At 44.0% G+C, this 15,483-nt stretch overlaps 1 protein-coding gene across 10 annotated transcripts in view; it reads right to left on the reverse strand.

Moving 5' to 3' along the window:
- Positions 1-15,483, reverse strand: part of SRGAP2 (SLIT-ROBO Rho GTPase activating protein 2) — a 232,933-nt gene that overhangs the window by 71,429 nt on the left and 146,021 nt on the right. For all 10 annotated transcript variants that reach the window (XM_045456177.1, XM_045456175.1, XM_045456176.1 and 7 more), the window contains exon 5: positions 5,012-5,074. In XM_045456177.1, coding sequence (XP_045312133.1) covers positions 5,012-5,074 — 63 coding nt within the window. The remainder of the gene's footprint in view (positions 1-5,011; positions 5,075-15,483) is intronic.

A 15,483-nucleotide genomic window follows, 5' to 3' on the forward strand; every position in this document is an offset into this window, starting at 1 on the left:
CTTACAACAACTCTGTGAAAGATGCGATTATTTCCACTTGTAAATATGGGGAAACCAAGGCTGAAGGAGACAAACTATCCCATCCAAGGACACACAGCTAGTAAATGGCAGAATCAGGATTCAAACCCAGGTCTGTCAGATCACCAAGTCCACATTCTTAGCCATTAGGCCCCCATGTCTTCCTCGGAACAGGACCAGAGCTGGATTAGTTGGGAGGAAAGGTTAAGTTCAGTCAAGGCAGGTTTACAAAGAGGAGCTGGTTTTATTAATGGCTTCATATTAGAGCAGTGGTCTCAACTGGGGGCTAATCTGGAGACATTTTTGATTGTCACCACTTGGGAGCTTGCTACTGGCATCCAGTGGGTAGAAGCCAGGAGGCTGCTAAACACCGTAGGCACAGGACAGCCCCCACAACAAAGTTGTCTGGCCCAAAATGTCCAGGTGCCAAGGCTGAGAAATCCTGGGTTAGAGGGACCTTATGGATGTACTGATTCTTTAGGATCAGCTAGAGGTGGTGGAAAGAATAAAGAATATTGGGGCATTGACAAAATCAAAGTACATTAGAGTTTAAAGGTCTCATTTTGGATACAGAGTATCTTAAATCAGCTTCACCTTATTTTGGACCTGACATCACTTCCCATAATAAGATCAACTCTGTAAAGAGCTCTTGGCAATTAAGATTCAATTCAAATACTTTTCTAAGGAGCCGGACTTCGTGCCCTTCCTCTGGAAAGACATGTAAAAGTTATCACCTCATATTGTACTTGCTGCTTTACTTTTCTCCCTTCTATTAAAACTAAATGCCTTGAGTTCAGGGATATCTCTTATTTGTCTTTGTATCCCTAGTGCCTACTGCTGGAGACAAACAGTCAAGCAGAGTTGGGGGACTAGTAACAGACATGGTTTCAAGGGAGCAGGTGCTAAATACCAGTCTGCAGTGGCTCTGCCAGCAGACAGCTCCAGCACCAAGTCAAGGAGTCATATATTCAGGGGGAGCACAGAAGCATAAAACATCTGGGGTAACAACAGTCCCTGTGTCCCAACACCTCTTCTTGCTTTCTCAGTTCTAGGGCTTACTTGACTCTTCCTGCTTAGCCACTCCATGTGGCTTCAGTGCCCCCAGATAGCCTCCTTCCTGTGGGCACTTGCTGAGCTTTTCCAGATACAACCAAGGCAGAGAATTCCAGAGTTCTTTGGGAAGCTGTGTGCCCCAAATTCAAAGGCATTCCTGGATCACCGGTCTGAAAATGAAAACCACTTATGCCACAGCCTATAAACTAGCCAATTCATTATGGAGGAAAAAATACATGGAAGAGAATGCTCACTAGGGTTGCTCTCTGAATGGCAGCTGTGGGAAGCAACCCCTGGCACAGAATGCCATGTCAGGGAAATCAAAGGTCCTTCAGGCAGAAAAGAGGAAGTACAGAGGGGCAGCTGGCCACTTATGGTGTGAGTCTGGGCCTCTTGCCCAAAGGCATCTTTATTTGGGAACACTCAGGCCCTGCCCCTTGGATCATCAAGGTTAAAAAGTACTTAAATTATAAACCCTTGGGTAATCAGTCTCCTAAAAAGAAATATTTTGGGCAATAGGGGAGATGCAAGCTAAGGAGAGTACTGAATATGGTGGGTTCCTTATATCCCTGGTTTCCTTTATTCCATGCCCACAAATAACTTCTGTTGCCCACAGGGTCATTGAAACAAGAGGCCCTTTCCTGCCTTCCCAAAAAGCAAATAAGGGGAAACCTCCTTATAAGATCTCCTTTGTTCTCTTCTTAACTCCTCTGACAGAGAGAGGATAGAGAACATTCAGCAAGTAGCTTCCCAAAGCCAGCATATAATAGTGCCATGTAACTACTTGATGAAACCATCGTCCCATGCAGGGTGACCAATCATCCTGGCTTACCAAGGACTTCCCTAGGTTTAGCACTCAAAGTTTCATGCCCCCGAAAACCCTTCATTCCTAGGAAAACTGGGATAGTCAGTCACCCTAATGCCATGGTGCCTGACTGGGGCCAGTCCTACACTTATCTCACCCCACAGAGGAAGCAACTCATAATTCTGTTCTCTGAACTTGCTAATGGCCAATAGAATCTGTAAACTTATTTGACCCTTAACTGCTGCCTAATATTTTTGGAAGTATGACTGGAGATCTCAGTATATGAAGTATGTGGAAAGCTGGGTCATAGAGGTTGGGACATCCCCCAGGATCATATAACTAGTGGCAGATCAGGTAGAATCTGGGTTGCCTACTTCAGAAGATTCTAGTCACTAGATGAAGGTTTTTCAATCTCGGTACTATTGACATATTAGGCAAGATAATTCTTGGTTGCAGGGGGCTACCTCATGCATTATAGGATTTTAGTTGCATCATGAACTCTAGCACACCCCTACCCCAGTTGTGACAACCAAAAATGTCTACAGACATTTCCAGATGTCCCCTTAGAGAAAAAAATTACCATGCTTGCAAATCACTATACTAGACCCTTCTGGTTTCCCTGGAACTTTCCAGTGTTCTCTACTCTTTCTTCCCTTCTCACTGCTAGAGGAAAAGAACAAACTTTAATTTTGGCCTTGGACAAATTGACAAATTAAAAGAGTGTGTACCCAGGGATAAAAGGTACAGCATAAGGAATACAATCAATGGTATTATAATAGTGTTGTATGGTGACAGATGGTAGCCATACTTGTGAGCACAGCATAACGTGTAGATTTGTTGAATCACTATGTTGTATGCCTGAAACCAACATAACATTGTGTATCAACTATGCTTCAATAAAAAATAAAATAAAAATAAAAAGAGTGTATACCAATTCATCTCATGGCAACAGACTCCACGCCCAGCCAATTCTCAGTTTGCATGCCAGCAGGAAGATTTTAAGCTCTGCGTGGAGCAGGAAAGCACTGGCCAATGCTGGACTGCCTGAAGACCACAGTTCAAGTTGCCAGTTCAGCCCCCTCAAACCAGAGCGGCAAGTTCCCTGGTTTTCTTCCTCATTCCTGCATGAATTATGCCCTTTCCCTTATTTATTTATTTATTTATTTATTATTTTAAATGTTTATTTCTGAGAGATAGACAGAGACAGGGGCGGGTTGGGGGGGGGAGGGGAAGAGAGAGAGGGAGACACAGAATCCGAGGCAGGCTCCAGGCTCCGAGCTGTCAGCACAGAGCCCGACGTGGGGCTAGAACTCACAAACTGTGAGATCATGGCCTGAGCTGACGTCGGATGCTCAACCAACTGAGCCAACCAGGTGCCCCTTCCTTATTTATTTTTTAAAAATCATAGCATATTAGGAGATCTTGGACTCTGAGCAAAGCCAATGGATCCTCAGACACTGTTCTTTCACTGCTACCCCAAGTCTCACTGCAGAAGCAGCAAACTGGGTTTGAACTAGTTTGGGGTTTGTTGCTTATTCATCCTGCGCCTTCCCAGAAAGAATAAATCGCAGAGGCCCAAGATACTTGCAAAAAAATAAAAAGATTCATATAATGACTGAATGTGTCAAATTTTTATCTTAGTGAATTCTTTGCCAGGATATGGGAGTAATAGGGTGCCTAGAAGATGCTCTAAAAATAAAGAGCAGAAGTAAAGCATTACAAAGACAACAGGGTTCAGGAAAACACATCTAGTCTGTAAATGGTTCACATCAACACGCTTCTGTTTTTATAAAGAGCTTTAACTGCACTTGAAAGAAATGAAAACTTGGGAGTTGAACCAAAGAGTACCATCTATCTGCTCTCCTTCAGAGCAGAAGAGTCACACAGCAGAATTCCAAACAAACTGAGCGTCACTGGAGACCAGTCTGATGACTACTCTACCCTATTTACTTGTTCAATAGTTGCCATGACAAAATGGCCACACCTAGGCTTTTGGATCAAGAACATGGAATTCTCTGATCCCAAATGCCTGTGATGCATGTCACCACTGCCTGTCTTCCTGTGAATAAGAAAGAAAGAAAGAAAGAAAGAAAGAAAGAAAGAAGGAAGGAAGGAAAAGAAAGAGAAAAAGAAAAAAGGAAGGAAGGAAAAGAAAGAAAGAAAGAAAGAAAGAAAGAAAGAAAGAAAGAAAAAGAAAGAAAGAGAAAGAAAGAAAGAAAGAAAAAAGAAAAGAAAATGCAGTGAATAAGCAAGTAAACACAGGAAATCAATTTCACCTTCACAACAGGATGGGGGGGCAACCCCAGAGACTGACAGCAAAGGCCGGGCACAGGCCAGCTGAAGAAGGGGGTCCTGAAAGGCTTTAGCTGTATAATCAAAATATTCCTTGTACGGCAACAGGAATTTCCTTGGTGTGCATATGTGTTCTAATTATATTTAACTAAACACGGCTAGGGAGAAAACCACCACCACCACCACCTTCCAGTGCCTGAAGAAACGTATCAGCCACAGGCATCATGTGCCTAAAGTGCCAGTCATTTCAAAACAGATTGTATTTTCTTCTCCAAATCTGAAGCCTGCCTCTTCACTGAGGTTTGGCCTTTATAAAACCCCAGGGAGTCGGTGCAAAGCTCTCTCTGCCTGAATCGGCCCCTTAGATTGGGGGCATTTAAGCCTCTGTGCTTCCCTGTAGAGCACCCGCTCTTGTCTCAAACCCATAGATCAATGCAAGAACTGATGGAAAACCTTGCACATCAAGTCCTTTCCAACAGACACATATTAATGGTACGATGCACACTATGTTCTTTGCCATTAGGTTTGGGGTCCCTGGTTTGCTGCTAATGGGAGTCAGTTGTACTGATGAGAGGCCTTGGCTGGTCTCTGGCGATGATGCCCCCACGAAGGCAGAGTTAGTTCGCGCAGCCAAGGAGGGATCTTATTCTGAGAGTGTCGTTTTGGCTCACTCAGATTTGAAAGTAAGAGTGTGAAGAAAGAAATGGGTGGAGTCACCCCCAATGGGGACCATGCACTGCCCTCAACCTCAGCTCAGTTCTGTTGCTGATGTGACGATGGCCACAAGCTGCCAAATGCTGCTTCCCTCTGCTTGTTAAAGAGCCAGGCACCCATATGATTTACCGAGTAGAGCTCATTCAGGACCTTCATCAAATCATCTTGGAGTTGCTGGCCGACTTCTTTACTCTGGAAGGAAAAAGAAATGAAGGTTAATAGGGAAATAGAAGTAGGGAGGAGGGGGCGACAAAGGCAAGAGCAACACTGGCTCTACAACTAACACAGACTCAATTAAGGCCCATTATTTAATCCAGCAAATCAGATAACCACTCCGATCAGACCCAATTACGGTCAGATTACTCAAAGAGTTTTAATAAAATGAAATGCGCCCCTTCTATAGCCTAGCTAAGGCAATCATGTGGAGGCCAAGTGGGTAGAGGCTTTGATTTTTCGATTGGTCTCCAAAGAGCAGGCCTAAAAGCCACCTCCTAACTAGCAACTATTGTTTCTCTGAGACTTGCAGTCGAGCCTTCCTGAGAATCAAGACTTCCTGGATGCAAGTCAGATATGAAATAGGATGAGAGAGAAAGAAGCATGTAAACATCCAAGGACTTCAAAGTACCTGACTAAAGACCTCCAAGCAGGAAGGGGTTATTCGTCTTATTTGATTTACTTCTACCCCAACCCCCCAGGGCAGTAGTACCCCAATAATGACTCTGGTGTGCAGATTAGCTAACGCTCCTCAATCCTGATAATGGATGTTAAAGGGTCTCCAACTGGCCAATCCTAAGTGGCAGTGGCTCTTGGGTTCTTTGCTGCTGCCATTGAGGGCTGGCATCTCACCACCCAGATGGAATAGCAGAAATAAAGAAGAATGAAGAAGCAGGAAGGAAAAAAGAGCCACGCCTTCTATACTGAGTGGTTTTTTTTTTTTTGGTTTTGTTTTTGGGTTTTTTTTGCCGAGCCCAAGGGAGCAGGGGCTAAAACACTGATTGGCATCACTGGGTCATGAGGGGAAGCCCTCATTTTATCTTCTGCCAGCTCTATTTCTTTCCTACAAATCAGATACCAACAGTGACCTTCTAACAAAAGGAAGAATACTACCCATGGCACCGCTCAGCTCCCAGGCAAAGAAAGGAAGAGTTCTTGCATGTCAGAAACATAGTCCTCTATGATCTTGCTTTTTCAAGATGTATGATTATAAAAACATTTTTTCCTGATTACAAAAGGAGTATATGTATTGTAATTAATAAGAACACTGGAAAAACAAAAATACACACACACAAAAGAAAACTGTAGAAAACATCAAAAAAGAAAAAGTAACTTAATTCCTACCACTAAGAAATCACCCCTCTAGACTTTATTTATTTATTTTTTTTTTTAATTTTTTTTTTTCAACCTTTATTTATTTTTGGGACAGAGAGAGACAGAGCATGAACGGGGGAGGGGCAGAGAGAGAGGGAGACACAGAATCGGAAACAGGCTCCAGGCTCTGAGCCATCAGCCCAGAGCCTGACGCGGGGCTCGAACTCACGGACCGCGAGATCGTGACCTGGCTGAAGTCAGACGCTTAACCGACTGCGCCACCCAGGCGCCCCTAGACTTTATTTTTCAAATCTTTTTGGTATGATTTTCATGAAATGGGGGTTGCATTATACACACTGGAACTTAACTTATTCACTTAAATAAATGTTATAAATAGTTCCCTACGTGTTATTCTTCCAGAAAATTATAAAAGATTATATTGACGTAGCTCCTATTCTTGGACATTTACTTTGCTTATAAATTTTTATGATAAAACACACTGTATTCAGTTACTTTGTGCATAAGCTTTGCACACACCTTTCATTATTTTCTCCTAGAAGTAACATTGCTGAGTCGAAGACTACTCATTGATGCACCAGAAGCACATGCGCATGTTGCTTCACTGTTTACCTCTTGACAAGTTGACATGATGTCCTGTTGTGATTGGTAGTCCTTTTGATCGTAATGAGCCATTTTCATTTCTCTTTAATGCTTTGCCATTTTCTACGAAGGAATTAATTATGGAATATAACATGTGTGACCTTTGTTGTGGCTACACCGGACTCATTACACCTGGCTGTGTGGAAATGGGCGGAAGGAGCCCTGAATGAGCAATCACAAGATTCTCCTATTCCTGGCTCCTCCACCATCAAGAAGATAACTTTGAACAACACGATTAATCTCTCTCTGGGCCTCTCTTTTCCTTTCCATAAAATGAAAGGCTAACACATCCTAAGGCCCTTCCTAACCTCTGCCATTCTATGATTCTTCACGATCTTTTGCCTGGTTTCTTGAGCCCACGTTAGATTCAACCATTGCCCACCTCAGGGTATGGTTGGTTGGCTTCATTCTGCACAGTAGGAGATGGTGAGCGAGTTCCCCTTCGGGACTGAGACGCTCTACAAAATGGATGGCTTTGAGCATATCTTGCCAGTCTTAAATTTACCATTCCCAAATGTCTCTCATTCAATGCCCTCAACCACTGGAAGAAGCCACAAAAGGAAATGCCTTTCATCTAGAATCTCACATACCAGCCTCTCCTTCCCATCATGAAGGGAGCTGAGCTCCGCTGAAGCAGCAGAGATCCAAGGAGGTGAAGTGAGGCAAAATGACTCACCAACCAGCCCCAGAGTCAGCAACAAGGCCAGGAAGTGACCACGAGTATCACTTCCAAACACCCTGCCCTCTGGCCTCCAAGCCAACTCCCTTGTCAGCCACCCATCCTCCCTTACTGCCTCCTTGTGTTTAAATGGTAGAGGTTCCTGGAGAAAGCTCCCATTCCTCTACCCTGTTGCTCACCCATGACTTAAATAACTTAGCCGCAGGAGGAGGGGGGAGGGGAAGGGAGGAGGGGAAAAAAGCATAACCAATAAAAAAGCAATTAAGCCCAGGCAGATGTTTCCTTTCGTGTACCGATTAGTTGGAAAAGGACCTACTCAACTATTATCCCTGTTTATTTGAACAGGCTGCCGAAGCGGATTCTGACTTACGGCTCCCTGTGGCTGAGGGCTGGGCTGGGAACACACGTGAAGCTAGCCCAGTCAAAGTGTCCAAGAGAGCCCCTGGCAATCAGGAACAATTCTGACACAAGTAGAGAGTCAGGAACTAGCCAGTGCTTCCCTCTCCTCTCTCGGATGCTCAAAGGCCACCCATTCTCTGTTTCAGAAACCTTCACTGTGTGCCTCTGGGGACAGCGTGGGGACAGCGTGGCCCCAACGTGCCAGGAAGGGCTTCCGTGCTGGCCGGCCACTGTGGAAGGGTTGTAGCTGGGAAGCTACAAGGGGGCCCCACCCAAAGACAAAAGGGACATTTAATCCTGGGAACAACAAAACCTGATGAGAATGAAGTCTGCAGGGCTCTTCCGTTCCCTCCTAAAAACATGCAACGGGTTTCTAGGCAGGGAAGAAAAAGAGACTTTACAGAGCAGTCTTTGTGCCCTATCACACAGCCTGCATCTCTTTTCTTTAAAATTTCTTGGAAGAGAATGAGTCATCTAAACATTGCAGGAAACCAAATAGAAGTCGAGGGGAAAAATTACTTTGGGCAAAGTTTTTCTCTTAAATGTTTGCATAGTAATCTTTGCCTGGAAAAAAAATAAGATGCCTAAATTTAGAATAGAGATGTGGCACAGTTAACAATGCGGGTTCCATGGGATAGGAAGTGCAATGGTGTCTTAGGCGGGGATCTTTTATTTTGAAACTCACCACAACTGCGCCAGCCAGAGCGTGTTTCCCGGGGCCCCCACTCTGCCTGCTGCTGGGGTGGAGCTGATCCGGAAGGCAGTGAGATTGCTACAGCTCCTGCCAGCTGTGCATTTACAAAATGGGCAGGGAATCCTCCTTTTCCAACAGAGAACAGCACCGGATGACACAAACGAAACGCACAGCCGCATTTCCCCCAGACTGGAATCTTCCGAAGCCACTTCACTCAAAGAAAGGGGACAGTGGCAGAAATGCAAAGGAACAAGAAAGAGGCTACTCGGTCTTGGGCTGCCTCACGCTAAGGCTGGTCACTCTTCTTTGGATGGATACATCTCCTGAGCTTGGATGGCTTTGTCTGTTAGCATTTCCCAAAGAATGCACAGTATGAAAGGGCTTTCAAACTGATCCTCATCCCGGGAGATTACCTCTTACCTTGTCTGTAGCTGTTTTGCTTAGCAAAATAGTGGGGTGGGTGGGCCATTGTTCGTGGCCTATTCCATCTACACTACATCTACACCACAAAGCCGTATTATTTGACAGGCACAAAATCACCCCGTTTGTATGAAAGAAAAAAAGAGGAAGGCATGCCTCTGCCATGTGGTGAGAGCTAATTTCGGCCCCATCCCAAGGCTTAGCCTGTCAGCAGGTAGAAACAGTAGGGTCATTTAGCTCTCTGCCGATTAGCCCGTGTCAGCAGTTTTCCAAAAAAGAATCCAATTTTCAAGGGCACGTATCTCCCTTCACCAGTGCTGGCACCCCCACCCCCAAAGATATTTCTGAGGCAAACCGCTAAAAGATCCAGTTTAAAACTGAATTTACATTCACAGGTTTCAGAGGAAAGGGACATGAACCCTATACAAAGCTCTGGCAGCAGGAGGAGTGCCACCAGATGCACAGTGACAGTTTCAGGGGCACTCGTTCGGCACTTCAAAGAGGCCAAGTTTCATGGGCTGGAGCTTCGCCTGAAATGCTATTGGTGGGGAGGACAGGGGTAAAAGGAGTGGGTGTTGGGCAGTGGGACGGTGGACACTGGCCGGCCTTTCCCCTTCCCGCCTCAGCCCATCTAAACAAGTGGTGCCGTGTGAAGTTGTGGGCGAGGGAGGGTGGTGATCCCGGAGGTGAGAGCTCAGAAATGATTTCTAGATTTCTCCCCCGGCCGCAACACTCGTGTATATGCAGAGGGACTCTTCGTACTCGGCATGCGCTCATTAAGATACCACGCGAGGGCTCCAGGAAGGCTGTGCTCCAGTTACGACTTAATACTCTGGGGAGCCCAAGGTAGTATAAAATACAAAATATACTGAATTGCAGAACTTTTACAGAGAGGTAGGCTGGGAGCTGGCATAAGAGGGACACTTAAAGTGCTTTTGCCTTCTAAAGACAGGGTAGACCGGGATTTCAAAATGCACATTTTTAAAGTTGCAATCCAGCACATCATAGTGTGTCTACAATAAAAGTACTTATTATGCACAGTGCACTCTGCTCATGCCTACTCTTTTCTCTTCTCTCCTGTTTTTTTTTTTTTTACGTTAGTCATAACTCACTAAGTGCAGTTTACAACTCATTAATGAATCATTATACACAGGTTTAAAATGACTGGGTACGCTGTAATTGTAGAATTAATAAAGAAAATAGTGGGTCAGGGACTGGAGCCCACCAACCAAGACAAGCACTAAATGACTCGCCCTCTCAAGGTGGCTGATCGGATGTCGGGAAGCAAGTTCAATTCCTAGATCTTGGCGAGGGGGAAATGCTGGATTTCAAGGAGTGAGCAATAAAGAGTCTGTTGGCAAAATATTTATAGAAGGCCTATTATGTGTCAAGCACTTGTGGTTTGACTGGGAATACGGCAGTATACAAAACAGTTTAAAATTTACAATCTACTGAGAAAGATGGACATTAATCTGATGTCAGATTACCATAACTATCAGAACACAATTCTTGCAGTCTCAAAGGCATTATTAGAAATGGAATTTCTTAAGCCAGTTTTCTATTCAAGATCAGTATTTTTTTTCTATCTCAGCAAAGAGGTTTCCGCACTTCAACCTAACCCCAGAGCAAGCTAGATGATGAATCTAGCGTGCCAGAACAGAAATCCGACTTCGAAAAAAAAAAAAAAAAAAAAATCTAGCTATTATACAGCGTATCCCTTTTCTTTGAATTTGCCTTTCTAAGTGATAATAGATATTTCAGGTTATAATGACATTGCTTCATTATAAGTGACTCCCAAAGTGGGCACATTCCACTTTCAAAGAATCTCTTGAGCTTGTCAGCACCTGTAAAAACCAATCTCACCAGTGGCTCCTTCACTTCGAAGTGAACGGGTCTGGTTAAGCGCTCCCAGTGACGAGAGTCATAACTTAGAAGAAAACGTCCGAAACCTGATAGTCTGAGACTCAATACCTGTCTCCGAATTCGCCTTCTAACACAACTGGGTTCTCAATTAGATTCTTGTTTAATTATCTGGATTACTTAGACTAAACAACAAAAACTAGATTACAATTTTTGAAGCACCTCTCTGTCTCCCGTGGTGCCTGGCCCACTGCTTTGTGTACAGGAGACATGAAGTAACAAGCCGTTGAATCAATTAGATCAAGTTTTAGCTTAAACGCTGTGCTTTCACATAACGACAAGAAAAAAATATACAGTTGCCTTCTCTTCATGCAGATTATTAAAAGCGGAAACATCAGAAGTTGCCCACATACGCTCCCTCACAGTTGAGCGCAAAAAAGGTGAAATGACTTTTCCAGGATCACACAGCTGCTCGGTATCCTGTCTAGGACCACATGCGATACTGGAAGAGGGTGAAGAAACATGCAGGCTCTGGGTGGAGCGGGATTTGAATCCTTCCACTACGTGATCGCATGACCTTGGGTAAACTACAACTGCCCCATGCCTTAGTTTCCACATCTGCAAAACAGGGTAATAATGAGATAATCCAGGTAAAGTCCTTCAAACAGAACCTAGCACTTAGGATGCTCAGGAAATGTGAGCTCTTCTTCTATTAGAATCCAGTCCTCTTAACACAGACTTGAGCGGTCTTTCTACCGCCCTGTGCTCCTTATGTGTCCTCGGAACACATTAATGATCATGATGTGTGGAACTGGGAAGGTCCCGGAAGCTAATCCCCAGGCAGGGATGCAGCTAAATCTCTCAGATGGAAGAGCTCTATCAACATACAGGGAAGAAGAATCTTTGCTTTTCCTTATGCCTGCTGCTGCGCAATCTATTCTCCGTGGTGTCAGTAAGAACCAAAGTAACAATGACTCTGAGAAATATGCAGTTTTCCTGAGAAGGGAACAAAGAGGTGTTGAGCCAAAAGAAGGAAATTGGGGGAGGGGGGAGGGGGTTAGAGAGGTGGTATAGAAGGAAAATAAGGAGGATAGAATTACTTTTTATCCCTTCAGGAAGATTAAACAGAAAAAATCCTTCTCAACTGTGCAACTGGGACTTCGTTCAATTGGGGTCATAAATTAAATGTCGGGAGGTAGGAGCCCCCTACTGCCTGGGTCAGCAAAGTCAAAGACTGCCCATTACCAAGTTCTGGTTCAATGAAATCCAGGGGCTTTCTCCTCCAGGGCACTTGTTTCTGAACGCCATTTCCTTAAGGTTTTTCCAGAAGTTCTGCAATGTCTGACTAGTCAGACTTAATAACCACAGTAACGCTAGTGGCCCTGGGAGAAAATCCATTCCTTGGCATGACAGCGAACTCTGTGGATTCAGTTCCTACCTTCCACGGATGCTCGCTCTGCTCTGTTGCAAGTAACCAGAACCTCTTGCCATGGAAACACCTAATTCAGATAAGACTGACCCCCACTGGACTGGGGCAGAGTCATGGGATGGGGCTGGCGCCAGGAAGAGGCTGGAGGTCCTCTGCTCTCCCAAGATCTCAGATGGCACAGACTAAAACACAGTCCTGTAACAACTTGAATGTTCCCCTATGGCTGTTTCTATCTCTTACAATGACCGATTATAGTACTAAGAAAATAAGCTGAAGGCAACATCCTTTAAAAGGAAAGAGACAACTAAGTCTGAGGCTTCATTTCTTAAATCACCACTGTGATCCTTTTCTTGGCAAATTTCCATCTTTAACTCTTCTGGATAATGATTTTAGCAGAAGTGTAATAATTGTCTTCAGGCTCTGATCTCTAGTGCCAAAGCATTTCTTGAGGTCATATTGAGGATCTCCCAGGCAGGACACTAAAGTCATAGAAATGGTGTCTAGGTAACTGTGGTGCCCTGGGTAGGCCAGGACACAGGGGACAAAAGACACAAAGGCAAACAGGCAACATGAGAGCACAAATCTCTCAGCAACTGTAAAATGAACGCGGGAGAAAAAACAATCAATGGCTTGGAACTGGGCAAGAAGCTGCGGTGGGGGGTGGTGGAGGGGGAGCCAGAATGATAAGGTGCTTGCAAGCATATGCCCTCCCACAATAAGGAATTCCAGGAGCTGGGGGATGGGAAGAATGCCTGTGTGGCTCCCAGATGGCTGGGAAAAGGTTGGAAGAACAGGAGTTAATAGAGCTCATTTGAAAGTTGGCAGCGTGAACACCGAGAGGAGGGCGGCCTGGTAGGAAGTAAAAGAGTCAGCAGCACCCGTACAGGAAATGCCTGGGGCACTGGGAAAATCGCTGATTAAATGCTTTAAGAAAGGGGAACCCAGAGGCAAAGTCAATTCGTTGAAGGATCTGTGCAGTTTTAGTACTTTGGAGATGCCATAGAATCCCACTGTTGAGAGAAGAACCTCCAGGGGGTTCATTTAAGGGAGAGACCATTTTCTCGACACTGCAGGTGCCAGAGCTGGACCCGAGGGTTGCATTAAATCAACTCTAGGAGACTAAGTAGAGCTCCCTATTGGCACAGCGTTAGAATGCATTTCCTTGGGGCTGGGTGCAGACCTGGATTGGCCAACTTTCTTCGGACACTGAGGTGGTGTGCAAACTCTTGTCTCTGTCAGCACTCAGTCCACGTTGCCACTCCCATCAGGCATGTTCCGCAGACAGTTAAAAAAAACCCTATACCCTTGGAGGAGGGCACCTTCCCTCTCGCCAGTACCTCATTCCTGATGAAAAATCACTGAATTGTGAGAAGGAAAATGTCCAGAGTTTGAAATTGGCAACTTCCAATCTCCAGCTCTGATTTTTCGCCTAAGTGCTTCGATTTTTCCTCTTTGATTCAGACTTTATAAAATGTTCCAGGTACACTTGAGAAGCATGTGTATCTGTCTGCAGTTAGGCACAGTGCCCATATATATAGGTCACTCAGGCAAAGTTTGCTAGCTGCTTTTTCAAATCTCTGTATCTTTACTTAATTTATTTTGGTCTAATTGGTTAATCATTCATCAAGACAGGTGAACTAAATCTCCCACTGGGATTGATGATTTATCTGTTCCTTCTTTTTATTCTGTTCATTTTTGACTTATATATTTTAAGATTATGTTATTAAGTATATACCGTTTTCTGGTGAAAATGTCACCATTATCTCTAAGAATACTTTCCGAATTAAAATCCACTTGGTCTGATTTTAGTAGGGCTCTCTTTTCCCATCATTCTGCTTTAAATTTCTCTATAACCTTATACTTAAGGCATGTGTCTTCTCTTATAAGCAACATATAATTCAGTTTTGCTTCAAATCTCTTTGATGATCTTTTAATTTTACACGAGTCAATTTACCCTTACAATTAACTGATGCGTTTAAATCCACCAACTGGCTATATGCCATTTGTTCCACGTATCTCCAGAGCCTCCTTCCCTTATTTTTTATCTTCTTTTTCTTTTCCATTTTTAAAAATTCAGTGGAAGTCACCCTTTTGGTATATTCTATGTGTTTTGAGAAACCCACCACAATTAAAACACTGAACAGGTCCGTCATCCATCAAAAACAATCTCTCATGCTGTCCCTTCATAGTCAAAGTCCCTGCATCCCTAACCCCTGGAAGCCATTGCTGTTGTTCTAGATCCCAACAGTTTTGCCTTTACCAGAATCGTTCTTACCTTCTTTGGGGCCATTTCTTACTAACTGAATCTTCTCTTAGATTGGTAGCGGTGCTATTTCTATAGTGGTAACCTTAAATTACAATATACACATCCGTGACTTGTCAAAGTCTAATATAAATCAATACTCTTACTGCTTTTTGCACAATATTATTAAACCTATTTCCCCACCCGCACCTACAGATAGATTCTATTGCTGCCATTTACACTAATTTTATATCTGCTTATCACCTCACTTGAAATTATTATTTTTTTAACAGTCAATATTCATTTAGATGTACAATATTTCTTTTCCTGCATCTCAAGGCTTATATCTGGGATCATTTTCTTTCTGCATAAAGAATAACATTTAGGGGCACCTGCATAAAGAATAACACTGGACTTCGGCTCAGGTCATGATCTCACGGTTCATGGGTTCAAGGCCCGCATCAGGCTCTGTGCTGACAGCTCAGAGCCCGGAGCCTGCTTTGGATTCTGTGTCTCCCTCTCTCTCTGCCCCTCCCCTGCTCATGCTCTGTCTCTCTTTCTCTCAAAAATAAACATTAAAAAAAAAAATACCGTTGAGTATTCCTTTTAGTCCAGGGCTGCTGGTGATAAATTCTCCAAGTTTTTACTTGCCTGAAAATGTCTAGTTCACTTTCATTTTTGGAAGACAGTTCTTTCAGCTTTTCATTCCATTGTCCCCTGTCTTCCACTATTTCTGCTGAGCAGTCACCTGTCAACCTTGCTGTTGCTCCCTTGGAGGTAACGTGCCTTCTCCCCTCTCGAGCTGTGTTAAAGATTTAGATGGTCTCTGTCATGGTTCTCAGCAATTTTACTAGGATGCGCCTCCACTTTAATTTTCTTTGTGATTCTCCTACATGGGGCTCATAATGCT

The sequence above is a fragment of the Leopardus geoffroyi genome, chromosome C3 (assembly GCF_018350155.1).
Source record: "Leopardus geoffroyi isolate Oge1 chromosome C3, O.geoffroyi_Oge1_pat1.0, whole genome shotgun sequence".
NCBI classification, from domain to species: Eukaryota; Metazoa; Chordata; class Mammalia; order Carnivora; family Felidae; genus Leopardus; species Leopardus geoffroyi.